Below are 18,107 nucleotides of genomic sequence, written 5' to 3'. Positions count from 1 at the left end.
GTAATGCTCTATAAAACCCTACCACATATAATGCTACAATATCCAATAGCAATAATTGTATGGAGTAGAACTCATCTTTTTTAGTAACTTTTTATTTTTTGGAGTGATATTTATTTATTTCTAATCTCCTATTTATAACTTAGTCAAAAATATCATCAGCTGTCTTACTAAAACGACCACAATAAATTCATACAGTTTTCTTTTTCTTCTTCTTCTACAAATGTAGAAAGCTCTTTTTTATTACTATTTAGTACTTTTCAATACAACACTTCTTAGAAATTCAAAGTGGGAAACGATAAATTCCGTGTTATTTCTAGGCCCACTTTTGTTTTCACTGCATGCACAAAGAAAATGCAAGGTAGTGCTTTGTTTGGTTATTATCTTCAACTATAATGAAATCAAGTCGTCATGTGTTGTTACTGACAAAGAAATAACACGGATATTACCTTGATTTTAGTCATTAACATATTTTACTATTCAAATAAACATGCTTATAATTTGTTGAGTAACATGTTTTGTTTAGGTTATCTTTATTAATTTTATATTCAAATTACACTAGATGCAAATATCGGACAATATAATCATATTAAAAAACTGAAAAATATTTTACTGGACGAAGACTTTGTCAACCACCTAGAAAATTAAAATAGAAAAAAAATTCAATCAATATGGTCTTTTTCTTTGGCAGAGAAGAGAGAGAGGGGGGGACGTTTATGTTTGTGCTTTTGAGCAATAATTCAATTGTTCTTATCTCTTTTAACTTTGTTGAAAATATCATCGAGGAGTATTCTATTGTTCTCTTACTACAACCACAATTTTTTTAAAGTGAGAATAAAGCAGGGGCGGGCCTGCTCGAACATACACAGCAGAGCTTCGAATCACCCTTAGAAAATAATCCTAACTAAGCTATTGTCCATAAATGGCCTACCATTTATAGCGATTATTATATCAATATTGCTTTTTGGTAGGACCAAAAGAAAATAAATAAATTATTTTCAGCTGTTTACTGTGTTTTTTTGTTTTATTTTCTTTATTAAAATTTACCAGTTTCAATTTTCACCAAAATGTTTAAGGCTAGTAGCCACAATCTGGAACGTGCCAGTATGTGAGATCTCATACAAACTTTTCCAATATCAATAATTTTATCTCTTCTAACATACATAAAACTTTGTTGAAAATATCATCTATTGTTCTCTAACCACAACCATTATTTTTTCACATACAGTTTTCTTACTCTTTTCAGAGAATAAAGACCGAGTCCATGGCATCTCCTTCTCCTTCTTCTTCTTCTTCGGCTAGATGGAGCTATGATGTTTTCCTAAGTTTTAGAGGTGAAGATACTCGGAAAACGTTTACAAGTCACTTATACGAAGTCTTGAAGGATAGGGGAATAAAAACCTTTCAAGATGAAAAAAGGCTAGAGTACGGTGCAACCATCCCAGAGGAACTCTCTAAAGCTATAGAAGAGTCTCAATTTGCCATCGTCGTTTTCTCGAAGAATTATGCGACATCGAGGTGGTGTTTGAATGAACTAGTGAAGATCATGGAATGCAAGACTCAATTTAGACAAACTGTTATACCGATATTCTATGATGTGGATCCATCACATGTTCGGAACCAAAAGGAAAGCTTTGCAAAAGCCTTTGAAGAACATGAAACAAAGTATAAAGATGATGCCGAGGGAATACAAAGATGGAGGATTGCTTTAAATGCAGCGGCCAATCTCAAAGGCTCATGTGATAATCGTGACAAGTGAGTTAAAAACACATAAGATGATACTTTGCATTCAAATGAGTTAAACATAATCTTACATAAAATTTTCAAATTTTCGGAATATGTAATGGTAGGTGATTATATATGGTTCTATCAACTTAATTACAAACTCAATAACATTGTTACATAGATAAAATTTTAATTAGTTCTTCAAAGAATTTGATTTATGTGCACACTCCTTGTATATATCACAATCTTCTTACTTTTTGTAGGAGTGATGCAGATTGTATTCGGCAGATTGTTGGCCAAATCTCATCCAAATTATGCAAGATTTCTTTATCTTATCTGCAAAACATTGTTGGAATAGATACTCATTTAAAGAAAATAGAATCCTTACTCGAGATAGGAATCAATGATGTTCGGATTGTGGGAATCTGCGGAATGGGTGGAGTCGGTAAAACGACAATAGCAAGAGCTATGTTTGATACTCTCTTAGTAAGAAGGGATAGTTCCTATCAATTTGATGGTGCTTGTTTCCTTGAGGATATTAAAGAAAACAAAGGTAGAATAAATTCTCTGCAAAATACCCTTCTCTCTAAACTGTTAAGGGAAAAAGCTGAGTACAATAATAAGGAGGACGGAAAGCACCAAATGGCTAGTAGACTACGTTCTAAGAAGGTCCTAATTGTGCTTGATGACATAGATGATAAAGATCATTATTTGGAGTATTTAGCAGGTGACCTTGATTGGTTTGGTAATGGCAGTAGAATTATTGTAACAACTAGAGACAAGCATTTGATAGAGAAGTTTGGTATACATCTAGTGACTGCTCTAACTGGTCATGAAGCTATTCAATTGTTCAATCAATATGCTTTTGGGAAAGAAGTTTCAGATGAGCATTTTAAGAAGCTTTCATTGGAGGTAGTAAAATATGCTAAAGGCCTTCCTTTAGCCCTAAGAGTGTTGGGTTCTTCCTTACGTAATAGGGGTATAACTGTGTGGAAAAGTGCTATAGAGCAAATGAAAAATAATCCTAATTCAAAAATTGTTGAAAATCTCAAAATTAGTTATGATGGATTAGAGCCCATACAACAAGAGATGTTCCTAGATATAGCATGCTTCTTCCGAGGGAAAGAAAAAGGTGCCATCATGCAAGTTCTTAAGAGTTGCGATTGTGGAGCTGAATACGGATTGGATGTCCTAATTGAAAGATCTCTTGTGTTCATCACTAAATACAGTAAAATTGAAATGCATGACTTAATACAAGAAATGGGTAGATATATAGTGAACTTGCAAAAGAATCTGGGAGAATGCAGCAGACTATGGCTCACCAAGGATTTTGAAGAAATGATGATCAACAATACGGTAAGCAGGCAAAACAATGCAAGAGTACTTGATTACTAATTTTCATATACCAAAGACATATAGGGCAGTCAATTCCAATTATTTGCTCATCTTAGCGTCATACTCTTGCAGGTATGTCATTTTAGTTGTTTACTTTAGTTAGTAGGAGAAGCAAAAGTAAAATTAATTGCCTAATTAGTAAAAAAAAATACATTAATTGCCTAATTCGTTAAGTAGCCTCTTTAATTTACGTTGCCTAATTCGTTTTTCTTATATTTTTTAGCCATTGATTAGTCTAGCTAGTTGCCACTTAATCTGTTTGATCCAATTTCATGCTTTTGATTAACTTGAAAATTTTATGACATTTTATTATATAATAACTCAAGCAGAGATTCACTTTACCATTTTTTTTAAAAGTCACTACAATTTATTGGTATTGTTTCAATTGCAATTTTTTTCTATCGCAACATGAAAAACTTATAAAATTGACCCTAATGAACTTCTAAGAGAAATGTAATATTAGAAGACAAAACTATAGAATTAATTGCAAAAATTATTTCTCTAAAGTAACATCACTATTTCCTAATGATCTTCTTATCAGGGTACCATGGCAATGGAAGCAATCTGGGTATCGACCTATAGTACACTACGCATTAGCAATGAGGCCATGAAAAATATGAAAAGGCTTAGGATATTATACATAGACAATTGGACGTGGTCCTCTGATGGTTCCTATATTACCCATGATGGCTCAATTGAGTATCTGTCCAACAACTTGCGTTGGTTTGTTTTGCCTGGCTATCCTCGTGAGTCATTGCCATCTACATTTGAACCCAAAATGCTTGTCCATCTTAAACTCTCTGGTAATTCATTGCGTTATTTATGGATGGAAACAAAGGTACAATAGTTAAGTTTTATTTTTCTTTTTAACTATCTTTGTCTTTTAATTTAGTGATAATGGACAAATATTATTGCTTTTGTCACGTATTATTTGAGGTATTAGTTTCTATATTTGCGGGGGAAAAACAATAAACTATATGAACATGAATATCTATTACAACTGTTTGAGTCTCGACTACCCAGAACTGGTATCACAGTTTCACAGACGATCTACGAATACTACAATTAAAAGTCTAAAAGAATTAAATACAACACTGCCTCTGGAAATACATGTAAGAAACATGAAAGTAGATAGAAGGAGACGCCAAGGCCTACGAACACCTGCAGGGGTACCTCAGGTCGCATGATGAACAAGAATCAGCAATCTCACAGCGGTCCGAAGTCTACAACACTGAGGTCTGCACAAAAGAGCACAAAGTGTAGTATCAGCACAACCGACCCCATGTGCTGGTAAGTGCCTAGCCTAACCTTGGCGAAGCAGTGACGATGCTAGGACCAGACTACCAAATAAACCTGTGCAGTTCAAATATATATATATACAGCGAAAAAAAAAACAAAAATAAATAAATAAAGATAGGAGGGGGGAAATATGCTTCGGGGAATAACAGGTAAACACAGAATATCAAGAGAATTATAAAGGAATCAATATAAACCACTAACAAGAATAAGGAAAACAAAGGTAGATTTCACTTTCTTTTCATATCTCGTGGGAGGCGTGCCACCCGCTCCCATTTCACTTGTCTTGTGGTAGGCGTACCACCTGCTCCCCTTTTATTATATCCTGTGGTAGGCGTACCACCCGCTCCCATTTTATTTTATCTTTGTTGCGGCGTGCAATCCGATCCACATATAATATTGTTGCGGCGTGCAACCCGATCCACATATAATATTGTTGCGGCGTGCAACCCGATCCATATATAATATTGTTGTGGTGTGCAACTCGATCCATATAAAATATTGTTTGTGGCGTGCAACCCGATCCATATATAATATTGTTGCGGCGTGCAACCCGATCCATATATAATATTATTGCGGCGTGCAACCCGATCCATATATAATATTATTGCGACGTGCAACCCGATCCATATAAAATATTTACCATTATAACGAGAGTCCCGACAAGGGATCAATAAGGACTACACTATCCCGGCAAGGGATTCGACAACATAATTAATTACATCCCGGCAAGGGAGAAACAACTATAACCAAACTTGTTGCAACACCTAACTACCTCAGCTACAACCAAACTCGTTACAACACCTAAGTACCTCAGCTATAACCAAACTTGTTACAACACCTGACTACCTCAGCTACAGCCAAACTTGTTACAACACCTAACTACTTCAGCTACAACAAAAATCCTTACCCAACACAAAGAATCATCAACCTAAGCATCCGTAATATCAATTAAGAACACAATGCAAGGGAGCCACAACTCAACAATAGCCCGGCAAGGGGGCAACATAATGATCTCTTCTCTTTCTCACTTTTACCTCACAATTCACTTCACAACTCGAGCCAATGATCTAGAGTTTATATTATCACTTATACTTTCACAATTCGTTATACAACTAGAACCAACGCTCTTCAATGTTCATAAGTCACAATTCTTTCCACAACTTTACACAACAAATAGAAATCTTCACCAAGGCATGAATAACACAACGAAATCAGGAAAATCACAATATAAGACTCACGGTCATGCTTGATACCAACATATAGATACTCATCACCATGCCTATACGTCGTACTCAACAAGAAACAAATAGCAAATAGGACACAACTCCTAATCCCTCAAGTTAAAGTTAAACCAAACACTTACCTCGAACTTCCACGGCCAACTCAAGCCTCAAACACCGCCTTTTCCTTTGAATTCGACTCCAAATCAATTGTATCTATACATAATCGACTTCATAACATCAATAAACACTAAACAATCCAATTTTGATACTTAATTATAACTTTCTAATCATTCTTCCCAAAAATTCAAAAATTGACCCCGGGCCCGCTTGGTCAAAACACGAGGTTCGGACCAAAACCCGATCACACATTCACCTACTAGCCCGAATATATAATTTGTTTTGAAATCCGACCCCAAAACGAGGTCAAATTCCCAAATAATCAAAAAGCCCTAACTCTACCCAAATCCCCAATTTTCTACCCTTAATCTCATGTTTTTAGGCCTATAATCTAATAGATGTTGATGAAAAGGGAAGAAAACAAGTTAAAAATTACTTACCTAAGAGATTATGGTGAGAAAGTGCTTCAAAAATTGCCTAAGAGCTTTGGAGAAGAAGAGGTTCGTGAAAAATGGCCAATTTCCCGTAATACATTCTGTTTTTGAGCTTAAATAACTGGGCGGATTTTTGTTCTATGCGATCGCGAAGAAAGGAATGCGATCGCATAGGGTAAGGGAAATTAGTCACTGTAATCGCGGAAGAATCAATGAGATCACATAGAACAAATTGTGACCTCCCAGAATTTACTCTATGTGATCGCGGAAGAATCAATGCAATCGCATAGAACAAATTGATGAGTACCAAAATTAACTCTATGCAATCGCATAGAACAAAAACCTGGACACCAGCAACCAGCAAAAACACCAGATTTTCTAAGTCCAAAAACACTCCGACGCCTATCCGAAACTCACCCGAGCCCTCGGGGCTCCAAACCAAACATGCATACTAACTCAAAAACATCATATGGACTTATCAGTATGATCAAATCACCAAATTAATGTCAATAACAACAAATTAAACCTCAAAATCAAAGAATTTCCTCAAACTTCTTAAAATATCAATTTGTGCAATTTAGGTCCGAATCACGTCAATGACATCCGTTTTCACCAAATTCCACAAAATCATCTTAAATCATATATAAGACCTGTATCGGGCGTCGAAACCAAAATACGGGCCCGATACCATCATGTTCTAATCAAATTTCATTTCAAGTTCTTTTAAACAATTTCAGAAAATAATTTTCTTTAAAAATTTATTTCTCGGGCTTGGGACCTCGAAATTCGATTCCGAGCATATGCCCAAGTCCCATATTTTCCTACGGATCCTCCGGGACCGTCAAATCATGGGTCCGGGTCCGTTTATCCAAAACATTGACCGAAGTCAAATTTATTCATTTTATAGTCAAAATTTATCATTTTTCATAAATTTTCACATATAGACTTTTCGGCTACACGCCCGGACTGCGCACGCAAATCAAAGTGATGCTAAAAAAGATTTTTTAAGGCCTCAAAACGCAAAATTTCATATTAAATCAGGTGATACCTTTTGGGTCATCACATTGTTCCCCGTATAATTGTAACGTTTTTTTTCTCCAAGTCTTCCCTTCCTCATTTTAACTCATTCAATTATTTCTCATAGTAAGATTAGATTCACATGAATCTCATCCTAGGGCTGTACATAGTGGACCGGAAGGATTACTTATTAGTAAATCAAAAGGAATTTATTGTATACAACATTTTTCACAAATGACATATACGCTTTCATAGATTGCTTCCGGATTTAACATTTAGGTTTCCCCATTTTATATTATACCTTTTTAAAGAGAGAAACACTTTTCTCTTTGCTACACTTTTTTTCAATCATTTTAAATTACAGTTAGCAATATTTTTATTTATAATTTACTTTTATTCAGTTTCTTAACAAGTAATTTTTCATATATAAAAAATAAGTTTCTAATTTCGCACAAAAATAATGTGTTGGCCCTCAAAAACCAAATGCTATCATTCATTTCTTGTCGATGGAGTAATAAATACTTTTAAGAAAGCTAGCAATAAGTAATTAAAAAATCAAGAAAACAGAGTGTCACACCTCCTTTTTACCTACATCCTGGGAATGGAGTATATAAGGGAGTTTTTGCCAACTTAAAGTGACCATCGAAACAGGATTATTTTATTCAAAATTCAGAGTCGCCACTTGGGATAATTTATGGCGTCCCAAGTCACCGGTTCAAATCTCGAATCGAGGAAAGATTGACTCTGTTTTACAGTCCGCGAACACAGAAATTCGGGTAAGGAATTCTGTTAACCCGGGAGAAGTTAGACATTTCCGGATTCCGTGATTCTAGCACGGTCGCTCAACTATCACAATTGGCCTATTATCTGATTTTAATACATATTTTAGCCTATGGTTCAATTTCAACTATATAAACGCTTTTATTTAATTATTTTTAGGACAAATTCAACGTCATCTAAAACACGTCTTGAACCACATCACATAAATGCACCCGCGGTCCACGATACATTTTATCTAACGTTGTTGAGATTTGGATTTGGGTCACATAAATGTATACCCGAGTTTTAGAAATTAGGCATCACAACTACGTCACGAAAACCGTACCCGTAGCTATGACGGTTTAAGCATGCTCCTAGCGGGAAAAAACGAAAAGTAAATGTAAAACAAGACTAAAATAAATAAATACTCATTTCATGCTCCATTTCTTTCAACCACTTCACATCATTAATTAAACCTAAATCACTTAATTCTAACTAATTTGGTTCTTGTCTTATCCAATTCCACCCAATGCCTAACTAATACTCACGAGTAGTATCATGGAAATAAACGATGAAGTAACACCAAATAACCAATTAAACAAAGGGAAGACCTGCTATCACAGAAGAATCACAATTACTTAGAGCTATTCATCAAACTAGCATAATGAGCTAAAATAAAATGGGTTTTAGAAATAGACCTCAACAAGAGCTAGAATGCCTTTGAAATCAAGTTAACGAGCCAAACTCCAAACGAAATAGGTACTATTATATAGGAGCAGGAATTAGTTGAGGAGAATGAGCCTAGGAATTATGGGCTTGAGAATTATCAGTTAAGTTCAAAATTAGGCCTAAAAATGGGTTGCTCGAGCCCAAGTTTTTATTCTTTTCGCGAACGAGCCTAAAATACGATCTCATTTATTAATTAATCCTACTTAAGTAAAATAACCATTAAAATAAGACTGGCCGTTAAAACAAACTATTTTTGGTATTTTTCAAGATTTAAAATAACTACAAAACATTAATGAACCTATTTTTTGTAATTTTCTTTTTCTTGTAATAAAATAAAGTAACAGAGTAAAAATGAGTTGAAATAGCTATATTAGGCCTAAATTAAATATTTATATGCTAAAATATAAAAAATCTTGGGAGGGTCAAAAATTACGTGTGTACAGAGAGAGATCATTTGATGCCAACAAATAGAGATTAAAAAAAAAAACAAGAAAGGTTTCTACATTCATAGATAGCCCCACTAGACAAATATTTTATTATTGGAGGTCCCTTTTTTTCCCTCTCTCTATCTCATTTTGTCTGTGTTCTTCTGAACAGCATTTGCCGTCTCTGCGGAGGATAGATCTCAGTCGGTCTAAAAGACTAATGCGAACACCAGATTTCACGGGGATGCCAAATTTGGAGTACTTGGATCTGACTTGGTGTTCTAATCTTGAAGAGGTTCACCATTCCCTGGGGTGTTGCAGAAAACTCATTCGGTTAGATTTGTATAATTGTAAAAGCCTTATGAGGTTTCCATGTGTTAACGTGGAATCTCTTGAATATCTGGGTTTAGAATATTGCGATAGTTTAGAGAAATTTCCAGAAATCCACAGGAGAATGAAGCCGGAGATACAGATTCACATGGGAGACTCTGGGATAAGGGAACTGCCATCCTCTTATTTTCAGTACCAAACTCATATTACCAAGCTAGATTTGAGCGGTATAAGAAACCTTGTAGCTCTTCCAAGCAGCATCTGTAGGTTGAAAAGTTTGGTTCGTCTAAATGTGTGGGGTTGCCCAAAACTGGAAAGCTTGCCAGAAGAGATAGGGGATTTAGACAACTTGGAGGAGCTTGATGCCAAATGTACTCTAATTTCACGACCTCCGTCTTCCATCGTACGCTTGAACAAACTTAAAATCTTGAGCTTTAGCAGTTTCGGATATGATGGAGTGCACTTTGAGTTCCCTCCGGTGGCTGAAGGATTACACTCTTTGGAACATCTGGATCTCAGTTACTGCAATCTAATAGATGGAGGACTTCCGGAAGATATTGGATCCCTATCCTCTTTGAAAGAATTGTGTCTCGATGGAAATAATTTTGAGCATTTGCCTCGAAGCATAGCCCAACTTGGCGCTCTTCAAATCTTGGACTTATCAGATTGCAAGAGGCTTACACAGTTGCCAGAACTCCACCCTGGATTAAATGTATTGCATGTAGATTGTCATATGGCTCTAAAATTTTTTCGTGATTTGGTAACAAAGAGAAAGAAACTACAGAGGGTGGGACTTGATGATGCACACAATGATTCTATATATAATTTATTTGCACATGCCCTGTTTCAGAATATCTCTTCCTTGAGGCATGACATCTCTGTTTCAGATTCCTTGTTCGAAAATGTGTTTTCCATTGTGCATCCTTGGAAGAAGATCCCAAGTTGGTTCCACCATCAGGGAAGGGATAGTAGTGTATCAGCCAATTTGCCTAAAAATTGGTATATACCTGATAAATTCTTGGGATTTGCTGTATGTTACTCTGGCAGATTAATTGACTCCACAGCTGAATTGATTTCCGTATGTGATGACGTGATATCGTGGATGACCCAGAAACTTGCCTTATCAAACCATTCAGAATGGGATACAGAATCTAACATTCATTTTTTCTTGGTACCTCTTGCTGTCTTATGGGATACATCTAAGGCAAATGGAAAAACACCAAATGACTATGGACTTATTAGGTTATTTTTTTCTGGAGAAGTGAAGAAGTATGGACTTCGTTTGTTGTATAAAGAAGATCCTGAGGTTGAGGCCTTGTTACAAATGAGGAAAAATAACAATGAACCAATAGAACATTCCACTAGGATAAGGAGGATCCGATATAACAATAGTGAACACGACTTCATGATCAATGAAGCCAGTTGCTCCTCGGGTAAGAAACAAAAGTCACATTTCTAATTTTCAGGGGAACTCTGTCTTTGAGAATCTGCAGCAACTTTGCAGCTCTTTCCTACAAACCCCGGATTTTAGCTAAAATACAGGTGTATACCTCATGCCTTGTTTTTTATTTATTTATTTGGTATTGAAATTTTGTGTTTTCTCTTTTTATGTAATTCTCTCCTTCTATTAGCTACAAAGTCTTCTTCCAAAACCAATACTATATTTCTTCTTCTCATTCTTTCTTATTTTTCCTTTTTCGTTTTCTTTCAGGAGCTCATCAATGTCTTCTTTGTGATGTACATTGATGAGGGAAACGGAGATGAAGTAATAAATGGCCCACTGTTTCAATTATGGATGCCAGAAAGTTAATCTTCCATGTTGAAAAGATGTCAAAAGTGCAGGCAACCCATTTTCAGGTCTTGAATGTTAGCTTTCTATGCTAAATTCAAATTTGTTCAATGAAATAAATTATTTTGTTCTTTAATTAGTTACTCATCCTTTTCAGTTGATATCAGTGTTTTCAAAGGCGTGTTTAAGCCCTGAAGTGAGGCGCAAAACATGTTGAGCGCTTCGCCTAGCTTAGAGGGTGCTTCAGTGTCGTTATCAAGGCTCTAAGGTATACTTTTCCTTGCCAATGAGCGTAACCCTGAAGAGGCTACACCAAATAATTGATATTTCACTTTTCATAATTCTTTTTTTAAATTTCTTTGTCCATATATTTGTTATTCATGTGTATAATTATTAATCTTGGACTGCAAATACATATTTGTGTTTTTTTTCTCCATTTGTGCTAGTGCCCATACTTTATTTGCGCTTAAGCCCCAACAGACCTTAGAGCTTTTTGTGTTTTTCGCATTTGATAACACTGGTTGATATATCATGTTTCATTTGAGAAGATGAATAGTTTAATTCTTATTTCCTTTATTCACACCAGTTAATCGGAGTCTTTAACAAGGACATGTACCTAAACTTCTTTGGCTCTCTAATTGTTACATTTGGGGAGATCTTTGCCTTACTCTGATTGTTATATTAGAGGAAAATCTCTGCTTTAACTTTTAACTACAAATATCTCTCTTGTTATGGTAGGGAGGTCAGGAAAAAGCTAAAACAATTGACGGCTTTGTGGTAGACTGTGGAAAAAGTTGAGTACGAGATGAAGTTGAGGTTCGTTCTCCCTTATGATCTCTCTGTTCTTTTATGGGGTTTTAAGGAAAAAGTGAAAATAAGCAACGATAATATATTTAACACAAGTAAATGCTCTTTGATTAATATTTACAATGACGGCTTTGTGGTAGAGTTAAAGGCTCACGAGCTTTCAAATTCCTTGAAAATATTGAATGTTATACCAAATTTATTATGCCAAATGTTACTTAGAAGCCCTTTCCTTTCAAGACTGTTTACACTAATTCATCTGATATGATCGTTTCAAATTAAGAATATCCGATCTTTTTTTTATCTCAACGTCTGTTGTTATTTATAAGTGCTTTTGGATTAGTTTTTGCAGTTCAAATGGGAACTGCAAAATATGCAGGGAAAACCATTCCATGGTTGTATTTCATCAGTTAATTTTATTGGGGTTCGATAGGGCGATTCTTTGACGCATATATAGTAGCTGCAAGAAAACTCGGGCTGTTTCGAATTTTGACTGACAAAGTGAAGATGAAACACTTTTGAATAAGTCTGTGTACATGCAAAAGAAAATTTAGGTTGCAATCAAATATTCATAAAGAAGGGAGAATTATTTCCAAGTGGTTCACGTAGCTAAGCTACATTGAAAGTCTAAAAGGAAACTCAGGTCGCGGCCAAAATACATAAAGAAAGGAGACTTTTTTCAAAGTGATTTAGGTAGCTCAACTAGACTGAAAATCATTGCGTGGTTTGAATTCACAACAAAGAAAGAAAATGCGAGGTAGAGAAATTGGTCAACTCATCAGGCTCAAGACCTAAAAGTTACAGGTTCGAATCCTGTCCCCGCCTAAGCAGTGGAACATTGTTCACTAGGATAGAAGTCAGGTAATGCCAATTGATAAAGTGACGTTAAGCATCTCTAAAGCTACGAAAAGAGGGGTTGTGATAATATCATCTACGTATGACTACATTCGATAAGACTTGACTCACTCCTAGCCACTCCGGGGTACCGTAGCATGTCAGGAATAAGGGGGGACATACTCAATGTGAGCACTCCCTTGTTGGGGGCTTGCTGCCCTGCTCTTCGAGTTTTGACTTGCAAGTATATGTTGGAATTTGGTGCAGGGAGGGTGGGTGGTCTCAAGTGAGGTTCTCCACAAACTTTTTGGTATACATATTACAGTAGTTGATTCTTCTGAGTAAGTTAATGTCCATGTATCTATAGAATTCCTAGAAGTTGGAGAATGTGTTCATCTCTTGTGCCTTTGTATGGCTTAATTGACTGATCACTAGCACCCTTTTTTTAAAAACATTCACCTGTTTTAAATTAGCTTTACTATGGATTTGCCTGCAGTTGTAATCACTTAATGCCCTTTCACTGTTGGAGATGACTGTCACGCCCCGAACTTGGGCCTGGACGTAACACGACACTCGGTGCCTGACTACATGTGACCGAGCTAACCAACTGGCTGGCTGAATCAACATGTGATATCATAACATACTAAATACGGAAGATAAGCTAACACATGCTGACATACTGAAAGTCCAGATGTTATAAATCAAAGTGCGGAAATACTAATACCATTCTGAAACATATATGCAGCCAACATGGCTTAACATGAAAAGTCTGAGACTCTGTCTAATTGTTACTCTAGTCTATGAAACCTCTAAGGAAGTACTGAAAACACTGACTGTAAAAAAAAATACTGAAGACTGTAAGGTAATGATAATGCCCCGAAAGAACTGGGATCACCAAATAGCTGGTACGAGAATCCTAGCGCTCGGAATCATCAAACTGTAAATCATTACCTGCATTGTGAGATGCAGGCCCCGGACAAAAGGGACGTCAGTACATTTGAATTGTACTGGTATGTAAAGTAACTGAAAGAAAGAATTATAAATGCTGAAACTGAAATTAAGTTGAATACTGAGATTTGATAATTGATAACTAAAATGATAACTATTGAAACTGAAACAGAAATGATAACTGATGACTGAACTGATAACTGATAACTGATAACTGAACTGATAACTGGCAACTGAAATGGTAACTGATAATTGAACTGAACAAAGGAAGTAAGGATATGAATACTCCCTCTTCTGAATGATGAACAACCTGCTTATCTGAATAATAAACTGCGGCCTCAGGCCCAATATATATATATATGCACAAACTGCGGCCTCGGGCCCAAGTATACATATACATAACTGCGACCTCAGGTCCAACATGCATAAAGCATAAACTGCGGCCTCAGGCCCAAATACAGGTGTTCAACATTCAGGGATTTAAAATCAGCAACTGAGAATCATACTGCAATACATGATACTGAAATACTGAATCACGCTGAGTTACATGATACTGGAATACTAGACCATACTGAGTACATAATACTGGAATATTGAATCATACTGAGCTACATAATACTGGAATACTGAATAGGACTAGAATGAGACATGTATTCTTGAATTGATTATGAACACTGAAACTTCAACTGTTTGCGACATGCTAAGTAAGCCATACTGAGACTTAGGGACATCAAACCCAAGTCTATATTGAATACGAACTGAGCTCACAGCGTTCGGAATGAAAGTCATGAACGAGTTATGAAGCTAGAGAATAGAAGCTCTACAACTATTCAAGGAACTAGGCTTAACTATATTTCTGAGGCAATTGATACGTCGTAAAAGAAACGTAGTGTAGGGAGGATCATTAACATTCCCAAACATAGAGAGTTAGCCTCACATACCTCAATGTCGCCCCTTAGTGATACTACAATGATCCACAACACTAAGAACCTTCAATCTACAATAGCAATATCCAATGGAACCAATATTAGTAACAAATTCCATAACTTAAGCCATTTAGGCATATTATCAAACACCTTGTAGGCATAAACCTCTACATCTCATCACCATATAATTAGTTCATCTAATTACCACCATTCATCAACAATTTATTCCACCATCGTTCCTAACAAATTTATAACTCTCAACAACATATATATATGACCATCCATTCACACCCAACCAACAAATCCTATCAAATAATCACCTTTAAATCCCTACCATAGTCATGCATTTAAATTGGGAATTTATGACTTCCAATCACCATACCATAAGTTGTAATACTTGATTTATACTAATGATTCCATAATAACACCATATATGTAAGTCTAAGGGTGTAGGATTACCTCTTGTAGACCAAATCTTGAAAGACAACTTTTGGGGTGTTCTTGAGATTTTGAAGAAATCCTATGAAACCCAATCAAAATCATGTTGTAACTAGTGATTGAGAAGTGAAATCACCATGAAAACACACTTAAAAACTCACCTTAGGTGTGCAATTGGATGCCTTGGTCGAGTTGGGGTGTAGAGGAAGCCCTAAGCTTGAGAAATGACTCAATTCCTCTTATTTACGGTCTTTAAGATATTTAAAACCTTCCAAGCGTGCGAGCTCGCGCGCCTGTTCGCGCGCGGGAGGCAGAATACTCAGCATAATGCACGATTTCACGCTAATGTTCGCGCTAGTGACACCTGCCCAGTAAAATGGTCATAACTTTCTGTAACCACCTCCAAATGACGAACGGTTTGTTGCGTTGGAAACTAGACTCAAAGGGCTTTAATTTGATTGGTTATGAATCACACAACTCGTTATAGAACTGGAGATATGATCGTTCAAAGTGAGGTCTTGTGCACACTCATTTACAGATTTCGTCTAATATGAAACTTTTCCAACTTGGCTTAGACTTAGGCCTCTCCTTAGACCCCAATTCACCTCTAGTATAACGTATACACTTATTATCATAACCACTCAATTACCATCACGCTAATACTCATTTAATGCATCCACAACCGATTCAAATTACGGGGTGTTACAATGACAAAGCTGGAGCTTGAAGAATCAAAGGTTAGGTTACAGCGATTGTCTTTCATTGACAATCCTATCTATTTCTTTGGGGTGTTTCAAACATTACGAAACTGATTTTTGACTGCACGTAGATTATCAGTTGCATTTACTTTTTCATTTGCATATGCGTAGAACATTATATGAAGCTCTCATAATTTATTTATTGGTGCTTCATACTTTTAGTATAACATAATTTAATGCTTAACATTTTAATTTCAGGAAGTCTATCAAAAACATTTTGAGGAATGACGTCAAAATGTCAACCCGATTCCTAGGATGGTAGCTCAACCCAAGTATCACTCAATGACATAGCTTCAATATGGTCGCAGGTGGTTGGTGGCGCAAAGAAAGGTAGAACCTATGGTCTTGGATTACAAAATTCAGTAGGGCGTTCTACGACATTGTTGATTGATGATGCGAGTTATTCGCAGAATCATGAAGAGGTAGAAGAATGAAAAGAAGTTGAAGAGTTGATTGAGGAACGGAAAGATGATCACACAAATTTTAACAAATTGCAGAGTCTAATGGAGAAACTTATGAGCACGCGTCAATTTGATCCTTTGAATGGAGAGGATGACAAGGATAATGAGTTTTAGTTTGCTGTGGTTATGATGTTTGAGACATTATTATTTGTTGTGGTTGGATGTTTGGACTTGGTAGTATTTACACTTGACTTTGATTGTAATGTTTTAGACTAGATTGAATAATGTTTAACTTGTGTTTGGTTGTTTTAGTTACAAATATTTATGTTTTCTATAATTGTTTGCATTTTATTGATTTGATTAGCTGAAATAGTGGATTAATTGGTTGGAATGGTGGATTGATTGGTTGGGATGGTAGATTGATTGGTTGACATGGTGGATTAATTGTTTTAATTGATGTATATTTGAATTGGTAGGTGGTGGTGCTTTAAAACAGCTGAAATTCGTCAAAAAATTCCCAGTTTTCCAATTGATTTCCGACCTCGATAGTTGCAAAATGCTTTAAAATTTTCTAGATTCAGGACATCTACCATTGCTGTAGTGAGAATATTAAATCAAAAAATAATATTAAATTAGATTTGCGACCGCAGTAGTGGAAAATATAATAAATAATATTAAATTAATGTTGCGACTACAATAGTGGAAAAACTCAAATAAAATAAAAATACTTTATATTATTTGCGACCAACCCGGTGAGAAAGAATAAAGAAAATTATAACTATATATACCATTTGTGACGGAAGTAGTGGGAAAGTTAATATAGAATTAAAATTTAATTTAAATCGATTGTGACCGCGTTAGTCGGATAGTTGGCGGCATTTATTAGTTATTTTTATATTTTGACTTTGCGACTGTTGTAGTCGCAAATTACGGACCGATTCAGTTATAAACTATTTCAAACAAGCTAATTTTCGACTATGATTTTTAGGTCTGAATGTAGTCGGAAATTAGCCATTTTCTCGTAGTGATATATGCACCTTCTACTGAAACAGGACCCTTATAACTCTGAGGCTGAGAGTGCTCATCGTGAATGCATTTCTGCGTATTAGCAGTTTATTTCTGGTCAGTAGATTTAGTATAGTCAACTCATTTATGCATATTAGTTTATGATCTTGTGAGCTCTAAATACACCGATTATAAATCCCAAGGAGAGTGTAGTTGAGGTACTTTGTTTCTATCTTTAGATATTGTTTCCTTGGAGCAAGTCAAATTCTCCTTTGGATGTCAAATGTTGGATTATCAATTATGTGTCATGCTATGATAGGGAAATCTCTGTCCTTTCTGGATATTGTTGAGGTAATAGCTAGTGTGCTTTTACAATAATAACAACCCAGTATAATCCCACAAATGAGGTATGGGGAAGGTAGTGTGTACGTAGATTTTACCCCTACTGTCACGACCCAAAGCCTAACTAGTCGTGATGACACCTAACCCATCCCGCTAGGTAAGCCAACTCATCAAGTCCAATACAATATAACTTACCGAGGAAAAATAAATGATCTCTTATACACCTCCCCAGGACTGGTAGTACAAAGTATGAGCTTCTAAGAATAGAGTTTACAAAGCTGATATAAAAAAAATACATCATTTGTTTGACAAATACATAAATAGAGTTTAAAATTCTAAGGCTACCATGACCAAGAGGCAGCTACAACAGTGATGCCGGTACATTTTCCAAGTCAGCTCCCATCGAACACAG

At 35.8% G+C, this 18,107-nt stretch overlaps 1 protein-coding gene across 7 annotated transcripts; it reads left to right on the top strand.

Moving 5' to 3' along the window:
* The first annotated feature begins 826 nt into the window (after positions 1 to 826).
* On the top strand, positions 827 to 16,680 carry LOC107786088 (TMV resistance protein N-like). 7 transcript variants are annotated; one of them, XM_075227623.1, is made up of 9 exons: positions 827 to 964; positions 1,244 to 1,752; positions 1,986 to 3,078; positions 3,659 to 3,955; positions 9,293 to 10,992; positions 11,162 to 11,307; positions 11,397 to 11,507; positions 11,978 to 12,055; positions 16,146 to 16,680. In XM_075227623.1, the coding sequence occupies exons 2-5, from the start codon at positions 1,262 to 1,264 to the stop codon at positions 10,907 to 10,909; spliced, it is 3,498 nt and encodes a 1,165-aa protein (XP_075083724.1). In that variant the 5' UTR covers positions 827 to 964; positions 1,244 to 1,261; the 3' UTR covers positions 10,910 to 10,992; positions 11,162 to 11,307; positions 11,397 to 11,507; positions 11,978 to 12,055; positions 16,146 to 16,680.
* Positions 16,681 to 18,107: the final 1,427 nt, after the last annotated feature.

The sequence above is a fragment of the Nicotiana tabacum genome, chromosome 13 (assembly GCF_000715075.1).
Source record: "Nicotiana tabacum cultivar K326 chromosome 13, ASM71507v2, whole genome shotgun sequence".
Lineage (NCBI taxonomy): Eukaryota > Viridiplantae > Streptophyta > Magnoliopsida > Solanales > Solanaceae > Nicotiana > Nicotiana tabacum.
Note: the sequence above shows the minus strand (reverse complement) of the source record. Positions and strands in the feature narration are given on the sequence as shown.